At 32.2% G+C, this 13,527-nt stretch overlaps 2 protein-coding genes, 1 long non-coding RNA gene and 1 other non-coding gene across 6 annotated transcripts; 3 read left to right on the forward strand and 1 right to left on the reverse strand.

The window, feature by feature from the left end:
- Positions 1-5,368: 5,368 nt before the first annotated feature.
- Positions 5,369-8,308, forward strand: LOC120084201 (serine/threonine/tyrosine-protein kinase HT1-like). Its single transcript, XM_039040095.2, has 3 exons — positions 5,369-6,385; positions 7,318-7,773; positions 7,952-8,308. Exons 1-3 carry the CDS (start codon positions 6,026-6,028, stop codon positions 8,216-8,218), a joined length of 1,083 nt encoding a protein of 360 aa, XP_038896023.1. The 5' UTR covers positions 5,369-6,025; the 3' UTR covers positions 8,219-8,308.
- A 184-nt stretch (positions 8,309-8,492) lies between these two features.
- Positions 8,493-8,572, forward strand: TRNAL-UAG (transfer RNA leucine (anticodon UAG)). The gene has a single exon. It is a non-coding gene; the product is annotated as a tRNA-Leu (tRNA).
- A 130-nt stretch (positions 8,573-8,702) lies between these two features.
- On the forward strand, positions 8,703-11,055 carry LOC120082469 (peroxisomal membrane protein PEX14-like). Of its 3 annotated transcripts, none has more exons than XM_090316646.1 (5): positions 8,703-9,258; positions 9,707-9,928; positions 10,031-10,158; positions 10,236-10,432; positions 10,725-11,055. In XM_090316646.1, exons 3-5 carry the CDS (start codon positions 10,104-10,106, stop codon positions 11,034-11,036), a joined length of 564 nt encoding a protein of 187 aa, XP_090172772.1. In that variant the 5' UTR covers positions 8,703-9,258; positions 9,707-9,928; positions 10,031-10,103; the 3' UTR covers positions 11,037-11,055. The 3 variants fall into 3 exon arrangements, with proteins under 3 accessions (XP_090172772.1, XP_090172771.1, XP_090172770.1); XM_090316645.1 differs by having other exon boundaries at positions 8,711-9,258; positions 9,707-9,938; XM_090316644.1 differs by having other exon boundaries at positions 8,717-9,258; positions 9,583-9,928.
- Positions 11,056-12,122: 1,067 nt separating this feature from the next.
- LOC150034643 (uncharacterized) lies at positions 12,123-12,768 on the reverse strand. Its single transcript, XR_016531506.1, has 2 exons — positions 12,501-12,768; positions 12,123-12,366 (listed from the first exon to the last, which is right to left on the reverse strand). It is a non-coding gene; the product is annotated as an uncharacterized LOC150034643 (long non-coding RNA).
- Positions 12,769-13,527: the final 759 nt, after the last annotated feature.

Raw genomic sequence — 13,527 nt, forward strand, 5'->3', positions numbered from 1 at the left:
TAAATCATTGCAATAAATTGAAAAGAAATATATTTAATTTTAAAAAATAAAAAACTAAATAGTTTTGAAACAGAGTATAAAATATAGTTTTTAAAAACTTGTTTTTTTGTTATTGAAATTTAACTAAGAATCTAACTATTTTGCTTAAAAAAATGCAAATTCTTATATAAAAAAAAAAAAAAAAGAAAAAAAAGAAAGAAAGAAAATAGACTTAATATTTATAAAAAGAAACAAAAACAAACGGGAGATCTATTGTACCTTTTTAAAATTGTAGGGATCAAATAGATGAATATGTGAAAGTTTAGGACTAATTTTGTAAATTGTTAAATTAAAATTAGATAAAGAAGGGATAAAAGATTCCATTCCACTACTATAACGTACGGATAACTTTTTGCCTATAGTGAGAAACAAAACACGGTCCTTTCTTTCTACGTGAATGTGGGACCCACTTTCGGCCTACTTTCATGGGTCCTGCGAACCCTTTTTTTATAGACCTAAGACACTCAAAATACTGCCATTTTTTTTTTCTTTCCTTTTATATTTCACTTATTTGGGATTTAAATATTTTATAATAGTTATTGATCCAGAATTTGGACCGAAAAAATTACCTGACAATAATAATAAATTCATAATTTAAAAAAGAGAGTACTTATAAAATAAAATAAAAAAACTCCGATGCAAAATAAAACTCTAAAATAGAAAAAATTTTAAAATTTAAGTTTAAAGTGAAATTTCATATCTCATATCTAGTTTAGTTATCTCGTATGAAGTTATAATTAGTAACTAAAGAGAGAATAAGATGAATTCTTCCTTATCCTACATAAGCTAGGATTTGATTTGATGAATATATTTGAACCCAAATCCATTTATCTTGTATTTATCTTCTATTATCCTTTTCTAATTTTTGGCCTATTTTCATCTAGTCCTAATTCACCTATAACGATGGTTTTCATATTTCTTAATTTTAAAAAAATGAATTCTCGAAAATAAATTTTTAATAATTTTTTTTTAAAAAAAAAACATAGAGATCATCACCAGAAATTTAGAGATATAAAAAATGTTTGTATACTTAATTTCTTAAAATCAAATAATTATGGTCTAAAATAATAATAATAAATTATTCATGACCTTTTATACTTGTTTTTAAAAACTTGAACATGGTAAATTTTGAAATCTAGGGACAATTCACCTATTGCTAGAAAAACAAGAGACTGAAAAAAGTGTTTTTTTTTTTTAATTTTTTCAAACCTTTTTATAACTAATCTACGTATTTTAAAATGATCGATAATAGTGGGTAAAAAAAATAATGAGATAAGAATCTAAGCTTAAGAATCTTGTCAGAATTTATTTATTAAATTTGGAAGTGGTCAGAAGAACCAAACAGCTCCATCATTATAATATAAAGAACTTTTCATTTCTATAAATTATAATCAAGACATTCTATATTAAAAATTTCACTCCCTTTTGCATGGATGATACCAAAGTTCGTTATCATAATATTTTTCTCAACTGTCAAGTTGAACAAATCATGTTATTATTTTAACATACAATATACAAGTTGGTTCAAAATAATTATAGAGTCAATATCTGACCTAAAGTATTTATCCTCGATCAAGAATCTTCCATTTTATATATTGTTTGATCTGAGAAAAAAATATATATTATAGAAGAGTATTAGCTAGCTTTTTCTTACTTTGAAGCAAATTTAAAATGACATCGATAATTATATTAAAAAAAATGTTAAATTACAAGTCGATCAACTCTTATATTTGTATCTATTCCTTATTTGAATTTTCAATTTTGTTCAAAGGTGGATAGCTTTTAAGAAATAGTCTAATAAGTTGTTAAATTTTTAAGGATAAAATTTTTAGTTTTTAATTTTGTATCTAATAGTTTTTTTTTTCTTTTTACCTCTATTCAATTTTTTTTAATAAAAAGTTTATGGATTTACCTGATAAAAAGTTGAAATATTTGATTTCATCATACAGGCCATAGTTATTTTCCTAAAAATATAATACATTAGGTAATTTAAAAAGTATACCTCATTTGATTACATTTACCCGTATTCTATAATCGTAATGAAATAGGAGGTCCACAACAAAATCCGTAATCAACAAACACAATTCGATTGTGGAACTAAGGATGATCAATATGATTGTATTTTTTATTATGTGGGGTCCACTAGGAGATACCGTTACTATTACTATTATCATTATAGATATAGTTACAATTACAATTAGAGAATTGTGAATTTGTGATCAATATTTTTACCTTTACAGATACCATGACCAATTGACATTAAACGGTGATGGTGATAGTAACGGTAATGGTAAGAAGGCAATGATACCAAAAAATGCAAAGTAAATAATCTCAACCGTAATCAAATTACGTTTCCAAAATAGTTAAATAAATGTAATCAAAAGTAATTCAATTACATTTGCGATTAATGCTCATGCCCAAAATTCAAATTTCCTCTAATAGATAAATAAGTTTAGAGTTCCATTAGACATAAAATTTTAATTTAAATCTAATAGATAAATTAACTTTTAAAGACTTCAGCATATATGAAAGACCTTTTAAACACATAATTATTAAAAATTTAGAGGCTCTAATTATATAATTTTAATTTAAATCTAATAGATAGATTGATTTTTAAAGACTTCAGCATATATGAAAGACCTTTTAAACATATAATTATTATTAAAAATTTAGAGACTCTAATTATATAATATTTTAGAGGGAAAATATAAATTTATACCTCTGAACTTTGGAGTTGTATCAATCTAAATCCTAAACTAATAATTGATCAATTTAGACCGTAAACTTTTATAAATGTATCAATTTAAACCCCGAATTTTCATAATTCTATCAATGTAAACCCTCCATTAAGTTTTATTTAGATACACTTATGAAGTTTAGAATTTAAATGGATATACTTATGGATGCTCGTGGTTTAAATTGATATACTTATGAAAGTTTAATATTTAAATTGATACAATTATTAATTTGGGCTTTAAATTAATATAACTCCCAAAGTTCAAAGTCTAAATTGATATAACACTCAAAATTCATGATTTAAATTGATATAATATCAAAGTTTAAATTATTCAACCCCAAAGTTAGATATAAATTGATATTTTCTTTTTCTTCTTTATTTTTTTTAATTTATAGATTTATTTATCATCTTCTAAAACTAAAGGACCAAATAAACATAAAGTTTAGAGGTTTAAGTAACTTAACCTAAATACAAAATGGGAACAAATATTGGGGGAAAGAAAATAATTGGAGTGAATGAAAACATTTATGAAGCACAAATACTTCATGTGAGGCAAACAATTTGTATCAGACACACATCAAATATCGATACTTCCATATACTTCTCATATGTATCCGATACCTGATTTGACATATCTATTTTTATACTAACATTTTTTTTAAAGAAAAAGATAAAAAAATTTCCAATCTAAAACTAGGTAGTCTATTCAAAAAGTTCAAGTCCAAAATTAAAAGGGAAGAAAATAAAAGACCAAACCCCAGAATCATCTAATCTTCATCTTCACATTTGCGTCCCCACAAAATCCACCAATATATAACTGATATCTTCAACAATTCAATGAAGAAGTTGTTCATTTATCTTCATAATTCTCTCTCTAATCTTCTTCTTCTTTTTAATCAATATGAGTCACTTTTCTATTGCATTTTATTAACTATTGGGCTTTAACCTCTTAGATATTATTTTTTGTATTATATTTCAGTATTTATATTGTATGTCATACTATTGTCATTAACTTGTATGATAATTTTTTCTATATCCTAGATTTTTTTTTAAGAAAAGTATCAATATTCTAATTTTTTTTAAAAATTGACATATCGACGTATGTCATCATATCTATGTCCCACAATTTTATCCTTGAAAATGAGGGGGAGGTTTTAAAGTAAGTTGCATGAGAAGCGGAAGATACTCGACACGCGCGAAAAAAAAAAGGTTGATGTGGGGCCCACGGCAGCTTTATTTTTGAGGTGTTGATTAAAAAATTGAAAATTGAAAATAATAATGATAAATGTAGAGAGAGAGAAACACGCGGAATGGGAAGAGAGATAAAGACCGTATACGGAAGAGGACCATACGGCCTTGTCCGACAAACCCACGGATACCTCCCTGTAGTGTGGGCCCCACCTCTCCACCTCCTCTTCTGTTTCCGTTACTTCACTTAACTACTTCTCCCTCCCATTTCCCCATTCTACCCCCTTCACTATTCCTTTTCCTTTTCATTCAAAATCCCAAATATTTACTATTTCCCACTCATTTCTAATAATTTGATCACATTTAAGATGTCGAGATGATTGGATTTTATTATCTAATGTTTCTAATGAACGAGTATGGGTATTGTTCCTATTTTCAATCCATTTTATTTAGTGTTTAAGAGGGGTATGGCATATACAAACCTTCAAAATCGTACATGCACACTTTGTCTCATGCCATATACAAACCTTCAAAACCGTACATGTGCACTTTGTCTCTCTATTATGTACTATGTTGCTCCTCAGGATAATAAACCGGTTTCTCTCACATATCTTCACCATTTATTTTTCTATTTTGGGCTTATTCTATTTAACGTTTAAGAGTAACGCCATATATAAATCTTCAAAACCTATCTGCACATTATTTTTATACCATATATTTTGTTGCTTCATTAGATAATAAAGTTGTTTCTTTGTGGGAGTAGGGTCAATGCACTCTTAGTGAACTATATAAATCTTTGTGTTGATTTCTTCTTCTTCTTCTTCTTTTTTATTCTTTGCTTGTCAATTGTTTTTGTCATAACATAGATATAGATATATATATATATATATTGTGTGTGAGATTTAAACTTCTGATCGCTTAAAGAATAACTGGATCATTGGATAGGTTTTGATGGGTCTAAACAATATAGCTAAGAGTTTCACAATCATATATTCAATGACGATCAAGAAAGTGATAGCAACTATGTCGATTGTAAAGACTACTTGGCATTCATTCGATAGTTCTATAATTATAAATTCAACCATTATAAGTACAACAACGAGGTCACATGGACTAGGCATTCATTTTTTGAGAGAGGGTAACAACATGGCTAATATATTTACAATCAGACGTTCAATAATTAAGAAATAATGTACTATTCATAATTGTTGGTACAAATGGGGTAGGGGAGGAATTTGAGAGGAAGGGAGGAAGGGAAGGGCAAGATGGAAAAAAAGAAGAAGGTAAGGGGTGAAAAGGGGAGAAAATGAAAGGGTAGGGGTCATAATCAAAGTGGACCCATATTGTCCCCTAAGAAGAGGATCTTTACACGTTATGAGTGTAAAGGGGCATAAAACCAAAGGCATTGCCATTAACTTTGGCTTTGCCACAAGGCCAAGAGAAAGGAAAAAAAAGAGAGAAAATGGCCTAAGAAGACGAGTCTTTAATCTTTTACACACACACACAGACAGAGAGAAACCCGCCAGCTCTTCCCCCATATGCTTTCACTGCACCACCAGAAACAACAACTACATCTCAACCGACCCTTTTAGCTGTAAACCCTTTCTCAATCTCTATGGGGAAGAAAACCCATCTTCTTCTTTTTCCCATTTCTCTCTGTTTCAGCTGTGAATTTCGATTCTAGTGTTTGAAATAAACCACTGTGCTTTTCTTCTGTTGAGTCTGAGATGTATATGCAGATTTGTTTATGTTTGTGTGTCTAATTTGAATGAGTTTGGGGCGGGTTTGAGTTTTATCGCTGGGATGAGTTCCATTCGTGTAGCTTTTTCTTGTTTCTTTCTTGCATGAGTATCAGGAAAGGAAAATGTAGCTGAAACAGTGAAACCCATTAGACAAGAGGTTAGTTCTGTGTTCTCCAGCTATAGATCTCGTTCTTGCATCGATTGATTTTAGCAAATTTTGAGTGGATTTAGAGTCTACATTGGGAAGGGGAAGGGTTTAAGGATTGAAGGGGGGGAGATTGATGAGATTGATGATATTGGTTAGATTTGGCCACGCCCCATGAGGAATTTAAACTGGTTTAAGCCAATTTCGATTAATGGGAAGCCTGGGAGGAGGCTCTCACTTGGAGAATACCAACGGGCTGTGTCGTGGTCCAAGTATTTGGTGTCATCCGGAGCAGAGATAAAAGGAGAGGGAGAAGAGGAATGGAGTGCTGACATGTCCCAGTTGTTCATTGGCTTTAAATTTGCTACTGGAAGGCACAGTAGGATTTACAGAGGCGTGTATAAGCAGAGGGATGTTGCAATTAAGCTGATAAGCCAACCTGAGGAGGATGAAAATTTGGCTAACTTTCTTGAGAATCAGTTCATTTCAGAGGTGGCATTGCTGTTTCGATTGAGACATCCCAATATCATCACTGTATGTTTTCATTACTTGTTCTTTTTTTTTTTTTTGTGGGTCTGTTATTTTTTTGTCTGAAGCACCTGAATGTTTCATGAAAGGGAATAGTGATGTATTGTGCTAAATTCTTCTTATGTTGTTTACTTTTTTTTTCTTTTTTGTTATGTCCTATTAGCAATCTCATTCCTTAAAAGGGTTTTTGATAAGTTCACATATTCTACTGATTTCTGTAGTGCCTTTTTATGGCAGCATGCAATGCTTTTAGCATCTTATCACGGGAAGTGCAGAGAAAAATGACTTCTATATTCCTTGAAAACGATAAAGATAATATTTTCTTTTACCATAGGGAACCTCTACTTCATAATGTCAGATTTCCTTTGGAGATTCTTTCTGTTTATTGAGTCATTTGATTTTGAGATTAATTAAGTGGTTTTCCCCATTAACTCTAATCTTAGCCCAAGTAAAATAAGATTGAAGCGCAAGTTACTTTCCTTAATATCCCTTGATCCTTTTCCTTCGTTATACACTACAACACAGAAATCTCCAAAAAAGGGGAACTATTGGATGTTGGAGCTAAAGAAGGCAACACAGTAATCTTTCATAGTTGCAAAATGAAGAATGGGAAACTTTAATAGAGCATTGATCTGAGTTCATTTCTTACAAGGGGTTATGAGCAGTCGTTTATTAGGACTTGAGCCCACTTTGGAATTATAAATTTATTGACTTTGTTTTGATTTCCATTTCATGTAATTTTCATTAGAACTTGATCTCCCTCTGCTGATTGTGACCTGCATTTCTAACCTGTTATATAAAGAACTCTGAATTAGATCTGCAAACATTCGCATAATTGAAGGCAAAAGCTATGCTGCTATGCAGTTTCAAAAGTCCCTATACTCATTGATGAGATATTTTATACTGCTAAAATGCTAGTTTCTGCCTTCGTCCTGCAGTTCATTGCAGCTTGCAAGAAACCTCCAGTGTTTTGTATTATCACGGAGTATATGACAGGGGGTTCATTAAGAAAATATCTCCATCAACAGGAGCCACATTCCGTTCCACTAAACTTGGTTCTGAAACTAGCCCTCGAAATCTCACGTGGGATGCAGTACCTTCATTCTCAGGGAATTCTTCACAGAGATCTCAAATCAGAAAATCTTTTACTTGGTGAAGATATGTGTGTTAAGGTAGCAGATTTCGGTATCTCGTGCTTAGAATCTCAGTGTGGAAGTGCGAAGGGATTCACGGGAACTTACCGCTGGATGGCACCTGAAATGATCAAAGAAAAACACCACACTAAGAAAGTTGATGTTTATAGCTTTGGCATTGTCTTATGGGAGCTCTTAACTGCATTGACACCATTTGATAACATGACTCCTGAACAGGCAGCATTTGCAGTCTGCCAGAAGGTAACATTCACTTTTTTATGTTAATTTCTTTTGGTATCAACAATGTCAAATCCTAATATAAGAAAGAACCTCATTTGCTAATTTTCGCTTCAGTTGACCGTTAACCATTTCGTTCTTGTGCTAATTTAATCTTTACTCCGTGTAAACAATCATATTAGCTTATGTCTGTGCTCTTCAGAATGCAAGACCACCCTTGCCTTCTGCATGTCCGCAGGCATTTCGTCATCTGATCCAGAGATGCTGGTCGAAAAATCCCGACAAGCGACCGCATTTTGACGAGGTTGTTTCAATTTTGGAAACTTATGTGGAGTCTTACAATGAAGATCCAGATTTTTTTTGTCATTATGTTCCCTCATCTAGATATACTGCTTTGCAATGCTTACCAAAATGTATTACCAAACAATTATCTACTTCCTTGAAGCCTAGGAATTCTTCATCCTCTTGAATCCTGTATAATTGCCAAATATAGCATCTTCTTATCTCGCTTCAAGCCTTAGGGTATTATTATTAAATCAAGGTTGTGAATTTTTGTGCCCTTTTTTCTTTTTTATGTGGAACAACTATTTTATTTTGATGATGCAAATTGTAAATAGATTCCATGTGCATTATTATTTTTTTTGTTTTTCAATTTCCAAAGCTTCTATATTATATGGTGCTGACTGCTCAGTGATAGAATAGTTATAATAGATATATTTTTATGAGTTTTTATTCAACATATTGACAGTTTGGCCGAGTGGTCTAAGGCGCCAGATTTAGGCTCTGGTCCAAAAGGGCGTGGGTTCAAATCCCACAGCTGTCAATATTATTTTTTCTGTTTTTTTAATGGGCCTTCAAATTAATGAAGCTCGGCCCAACCTTGGCGGGGGAACTAAAGAGCGATTAATTTATTAATAATATTTAATAACCGTTTAAATTAAGAGACTAAATCTGCTTCCAAAAAAACAATTTCGCGATTATCATTATCGTTCTGCTTCTATGATTTCCATTGTGATTCTGTTTTTTAAGAAAGTTATTATTATGGCGTCTCGATCAGGAGCTCTTCCGATGGCGGCAGAGAATGTGGATTAAATATCTCTTTCATCTTTCCAAGATCGAGTATCTTTTTCATTCTGCGTGTTGCGATTTTCAATTGAAGCATCTAATTTTAACTGTTCTTTGTGATTAGTGGAGGAATTTTAGGGCAATGTCAGTGTTTTGAGTGAGTTGAATTGTTGCTATCGATGTTGAAACTAAGAATTTCTTCGAGTTATTAATTGAAGTGTCATGTATGCTTTTCAAGACTAGGATTCTCGTTTAACGTCGGTTCAAAGAATCTTGAAAAGAGATTATATTATCACTATTGAGCTTCCAGGATCGTTCCATCAGCTACCCACTTCGTTTTCAAGTATCACACGAAAGATTGATATTCTGCACGAAGCTTGTTAGTTGGATTATTGGACTCTGATTGGATTCCGATTGCTAATTATATGCAAGCTTTGGAATTAGGTATAAGCCTTTGGCATAAACTACTTATTTTCATTCCTCCCGTATCATTTTTTCAATGGGACCTTTCTGCATGATAGAGAAATTTGTGCCGTTATGTTTGCAATGAATTAGTCTTTTTTTTTTTTTTAATTGCTTTATAAGCATGTAAATGTTGACTTTGTTATTCGATTTTATCAGTATATCAGTTATGCCATTCTGCTTGTAGTCCTTTTAACCTCTTTAAGTCGTCAAGGGATTAACATCTACACCAAATTATATATCCCCAACACTTCAATATATCAAACAAGTCCTATAAGCACTCATATTGGTTGAAAATTATCGCAGTGACAACTATCGAAACTATTGATTCTGGACTACATATTATGAACATAATGCTTGGAGATGCTTTTCTACCACTTCAAAAGTTTCCACGTGATAGAAGTACTTGGTATCTTCATTTTGGCCACAGGGACTGACAAACAACAAAAAGAGGTTCAGCAAGGTGGAAAAGCTAGAGTTGATAAACTAAATTCTACAACCCCCTTGATTGTCAACCTTGAACCTGTTCAACAAGTACAAAATGGTGTGAAGTTCCTTTCATATCCCAAAGTAAGGGGCTCTCCCGTCATCTAAAGAAGATCTTTTCTTGAGCAGAATGGCTTGCAAAGGAGGAGATAGATTAAGCATTTAGGCACGTGCCTGTAAGCAAATGTCTTATTCTATCAGTCATATATGCTTGATTTTTGTCATCCTAAACTTGTGTACCATGGATTGCGATTTACATGCTTTTCAGTTATCTGTCCGACCTATCTCAATATTACAATTAGTCACCACTGATAGTAACACTGTACCCGAATTTTATTCTAATGGGCAAATCCCAGGACCCACCTCCAACAGCAGTGATATCTAGTGGGAGTCAAGGTAATTTATGGACTTGAGCCAGTTATTTTGACATGAATTTTTTGAATTACTTCATCCAGTAGCTTTATAATGAACAGATGAACGGGTGAAGTCACCTTCAAACAATCACCTACAAGCTTCAGTACAAACTTTTCTGCCTTCAGCTAGTGCACCCGTTGCACCCCCCATGGTTGTTTCATCATCGGCTACATTGAAGTGGTCTGATATAGCTGTAGGACTCCTGTCGTTTTCAGGTGCTGGAACAACTTTCATAATTAAAGCAAGAGAGATCGACGTAAGAGTTAACGTGGTTCAGTAACAATGTATTAGTTATGTTCACGGGGTAGGGGGATAACAGTTTTATTAGATTGAGTAATACAGTAAGACTCTTGTACTTGGTCGTTCGAAGCACTACATACTAGATTTAAGGCATTTCAACAAAACTTTATTTTACCATAGCTTATCCAAGCTTTTGATGAATTCCTGCTGACACTGTGAGGAAAGATTGCAATACATCTTAGATGCATTTGGAATTCATTAATGCATATGTGCTTGCACAACTTCTGATTTCACATTACTTGTTTCAGAACGAAATAGTTCCAAGATTGAAATCCTGGATCCGCATGTTTTTATACGATGGACATGAAAATATTGTAAAAGGAGATAGTTCCATATCAAGTTTGGTAGAAGAAGCAGCTTCAGAAGCGGCAATTGATGTAGCAAGAGCAAGCCAGGATATGTTGAACTCAAACTGCCCTATCTCATATTCTTCAAAATACCGGCTAACTATCATCTTTACCCATACCTATTCACATTTTTTTTCTGCATACTGTAATTATCAGAGATTAATTGTGATGATCGAACCTCATTTTGTACGTTGCCAGAGATGCGAAAATTGAGGAAATTATTTTTTTATTACATATGCAACTACGGAAAATGAAGACTCTGACAAGTCTCTTGTTGGGTTCGGAAGGTAATGCTACTTTCATATTTTGATTGAACTCCTAAACTACTTTCGTTTCTTTCAATCATATTTTTCCTGACCACTATAAAATTCATGAATGCCAACAACCTGTGCTATGTGAAGATTTTCTTTTTCTTTTATATTTTTTTATAAAAAAGATTGTCCTTTTATTGTCAAGGAGATTTTTTAGAATAAATATGTTTTTCGCTAGATATCTTCTGCACCTTTGGAGAGAAATACTTGATCGTTAGCAAATTTCCTCTTAGCTCTCCAGATTCAATAACCTTCCCCTATGTAGGTTCGTTCGAAAGATTTCTACGTTGGATTTTGAATAAAACGTTACATCTTTAAGCCTCGGTAGTTGCTTCTGAGCTGCAAATAAACTTGATAGTTCATGAACAATTTTATTTAAAAAAGGTCTTAATCAATATACTAGGAACCTAGGAATGCAACCATTGAACGTCCTCTCTTCTTTTCACATTTTCAGGCGATTCAAAACGAACAAATTATTCTGGTGTAACAGCATGTGGTAACTCCAATCCTTTACACAAATTGCAGAGCCAGGGGGGAAGTTTTTATTCCACGATGCAGAATTATGGGACGAACTATCAGTGGAACGAAAGTATCAAAGTTATAAAAATACTGTAAGTATACTTCTATAGCATTGTAATTATCAAAATTTCTATCCACAATAGACTATAGATCTCAGAGCTGCTCATCTATTTTGAGGTGATGGGTGTCTGTACGTTTATCTATTTTTAGGCAACAAAAGTGTCAGTATGTGCATTGACATGTTTGTTACTATGCATTCTAAACAACATGTGACAACTGCATTTTTCTCACATAGTTATTTGACAACTTAGATACTCTCTCAATAAGCCAAATATGTTTCCTTTTTCCTTGGTGGTCAGTTGAGATTGGAGTGGAAATGTAGAAATTTAAATAACAGTTTAGGGAAGTGCTTCTGGACATGCACATGGGTGGGTTGGCTATTTATTTTAGAAAAAAGAAAAATGTGGAGTAGCAAAAAGACAGAAAAAACTTTAACTTTTAGTAAAGAATACAGATATTGGAGGATACGCTTTGGAAAGAAACTTCATTGTTCCCTTAACAACTGCGTCTCTCTCTACATGATTGACGCTAACCAAACGACAAAGGGATTTGCACTACTGTTTACAGACAAACATTCATTTCAAGGAATTTACCGGAAAACCATAGGTTCTAACTTTAGTGCTTAAAGCCAGAAAAGTCGATTGGAGAAGAAGCTGCAGATTGAAAAATCGGTTAGATAAAAAAAAAAATATATAATAAAAATAAAAAAATAAACAGCAAATTCTTCTTCTTCTTCTTCTTTTTTTTTTTTAAAAAAAGAAAGCTACTAAAGAAGGAAGAAACATACCCGTGGTAATTTTACATGACACTGACACAAGTAGAAAGCCAAAATTACTTGATTTTCAAAGGGTTAAGTTTGTTCCAGCGCCCTGTTCTGTTTCTTATTTTGTGGCGGAAGACGATGGCACCACCACTTTGGCAGCCAGCCGCTGCCTTATTTTTACAACTTAAGGGCTGTTCATTACACAGTTTTGTTATTAGACAATAGACTCTCCAACTAATCCCAATTTGGGAGAAATTTCTAATATGATTAGAGTATCATATTCCTCTTATCTATATTAAAAATTGGTATCCATAAATATATATATTATATTATTGGAATACCTTGAATCTAATATGTGACACTCGAAATCTAAGTTGTTTACGTATTTGTCATCTTTATGTCATTTACGTTTATGACTCTAAGGTGTAAAGAAGTGTATTATGTAAACTCTCTAACTTTAGAGATATAGTTTATATTATTTTCTGTAATAAATTAATTTTTCTTTTACTTCGTGGACATAGCTAACGCATTTTTAATGAGTTACATAAATCTCTGTGTTGATTTGTTTTGCTTTACGTTTCTATTTTTATATATATATCAATTCTATAACGTGTTTATATATAATACTAGTAGAGATAGTGAGAGAATTCTTTCTTTGAAATTTCTCCCTTGCAAAGCCCACCGTTTTGGAATTTTCAAGGAGTCTCGTCTTCTTTTAACGTCCCATTTTCCAAGCTAGGAATTAGCTTTTGCCATTGGATTATTGCCTTTGTCTTCATCCATCATTGTGATTACCCTTTTTTAATCTTGACGATAAGAAATAATTGCAATTACTTTCTTCTTTTATTTTCTTTTTTTTCTCTCTCTCTTTTGTAGGTTTAAACTTACTACTTTAAGAGGCTGAGTTGTTTTCACTATTGAACTATGTTCAATTTTTAATGTTAACATAGTGCTTAACGATTATAATATATATATATATATATATATTTACACTACATTTATTAATAAAAATTAGTTGTAAAGTAAGAATCAGATGTAAAATCCTGTGTAA

The sequence above is a fragment of the Benincasa hispida genome, chromosome 8, assembly GCF_027475165.1.
Source record: "Benincasa hispida cultivar pf3 chromosome 8, pf3_genome.v1.1, whole genome shotgun sequence".
NCBI classification, from domain to species: domain Eukaryota; kingdom Viridiplantae; phylum Streptophyta; class Magnoliopsida; order Cucurbitales; family Cucurbitaceae; genus Benincasa; species Benincasa hispida.

Excerpts from the sequence above, each read along its gene's own strand:
- LOC120084201 (XM_039040095.2), top strand. The coding sequence starts at position 6,026 with ATGAGGAATTTAAACTGGTTTAAGCCAATTTCGATTAATGGGAAGCCT. Across the intron at positions 6,386-7,317 it reads GACATCCCAATATCATCACT|TTCATTGCAGCTTGCAAGAA; the intron begins GTATGTTTTCAT and ends TTCGTCCTGCAG. Across the intron at positions 7,774-7,951 it reads CATTTGCAGTCTGCCAGAAG|AATGCAAGACCACCCTTGCC; the intron begins GTAACATTCACT and ends TGTGCTCTTCAG.
- LOC120082469 (XM_090316646.1), top strand. The coding sequence starts at position 10,104 with ATGGGCAAATCCCAGGACCCACCTCCAACAGCAGTGATATCTAGTGGG. Across the intron at positions 10,159-10,235 it reads GATATCTAGTGGGAGTCAAG|ATGAACGGGTGAAGTCACCT; the intron begins GTAATTTATGGA and ends TATAATGAACAG. Across the intron at positions 10,433-10,724 it reads TTAAAGCAAGAGAGATCGAC|AACGAAATAGTTCCAAGATT; the intron begins GTAAGAGTTAAC and ends TACTTGTTTCAG.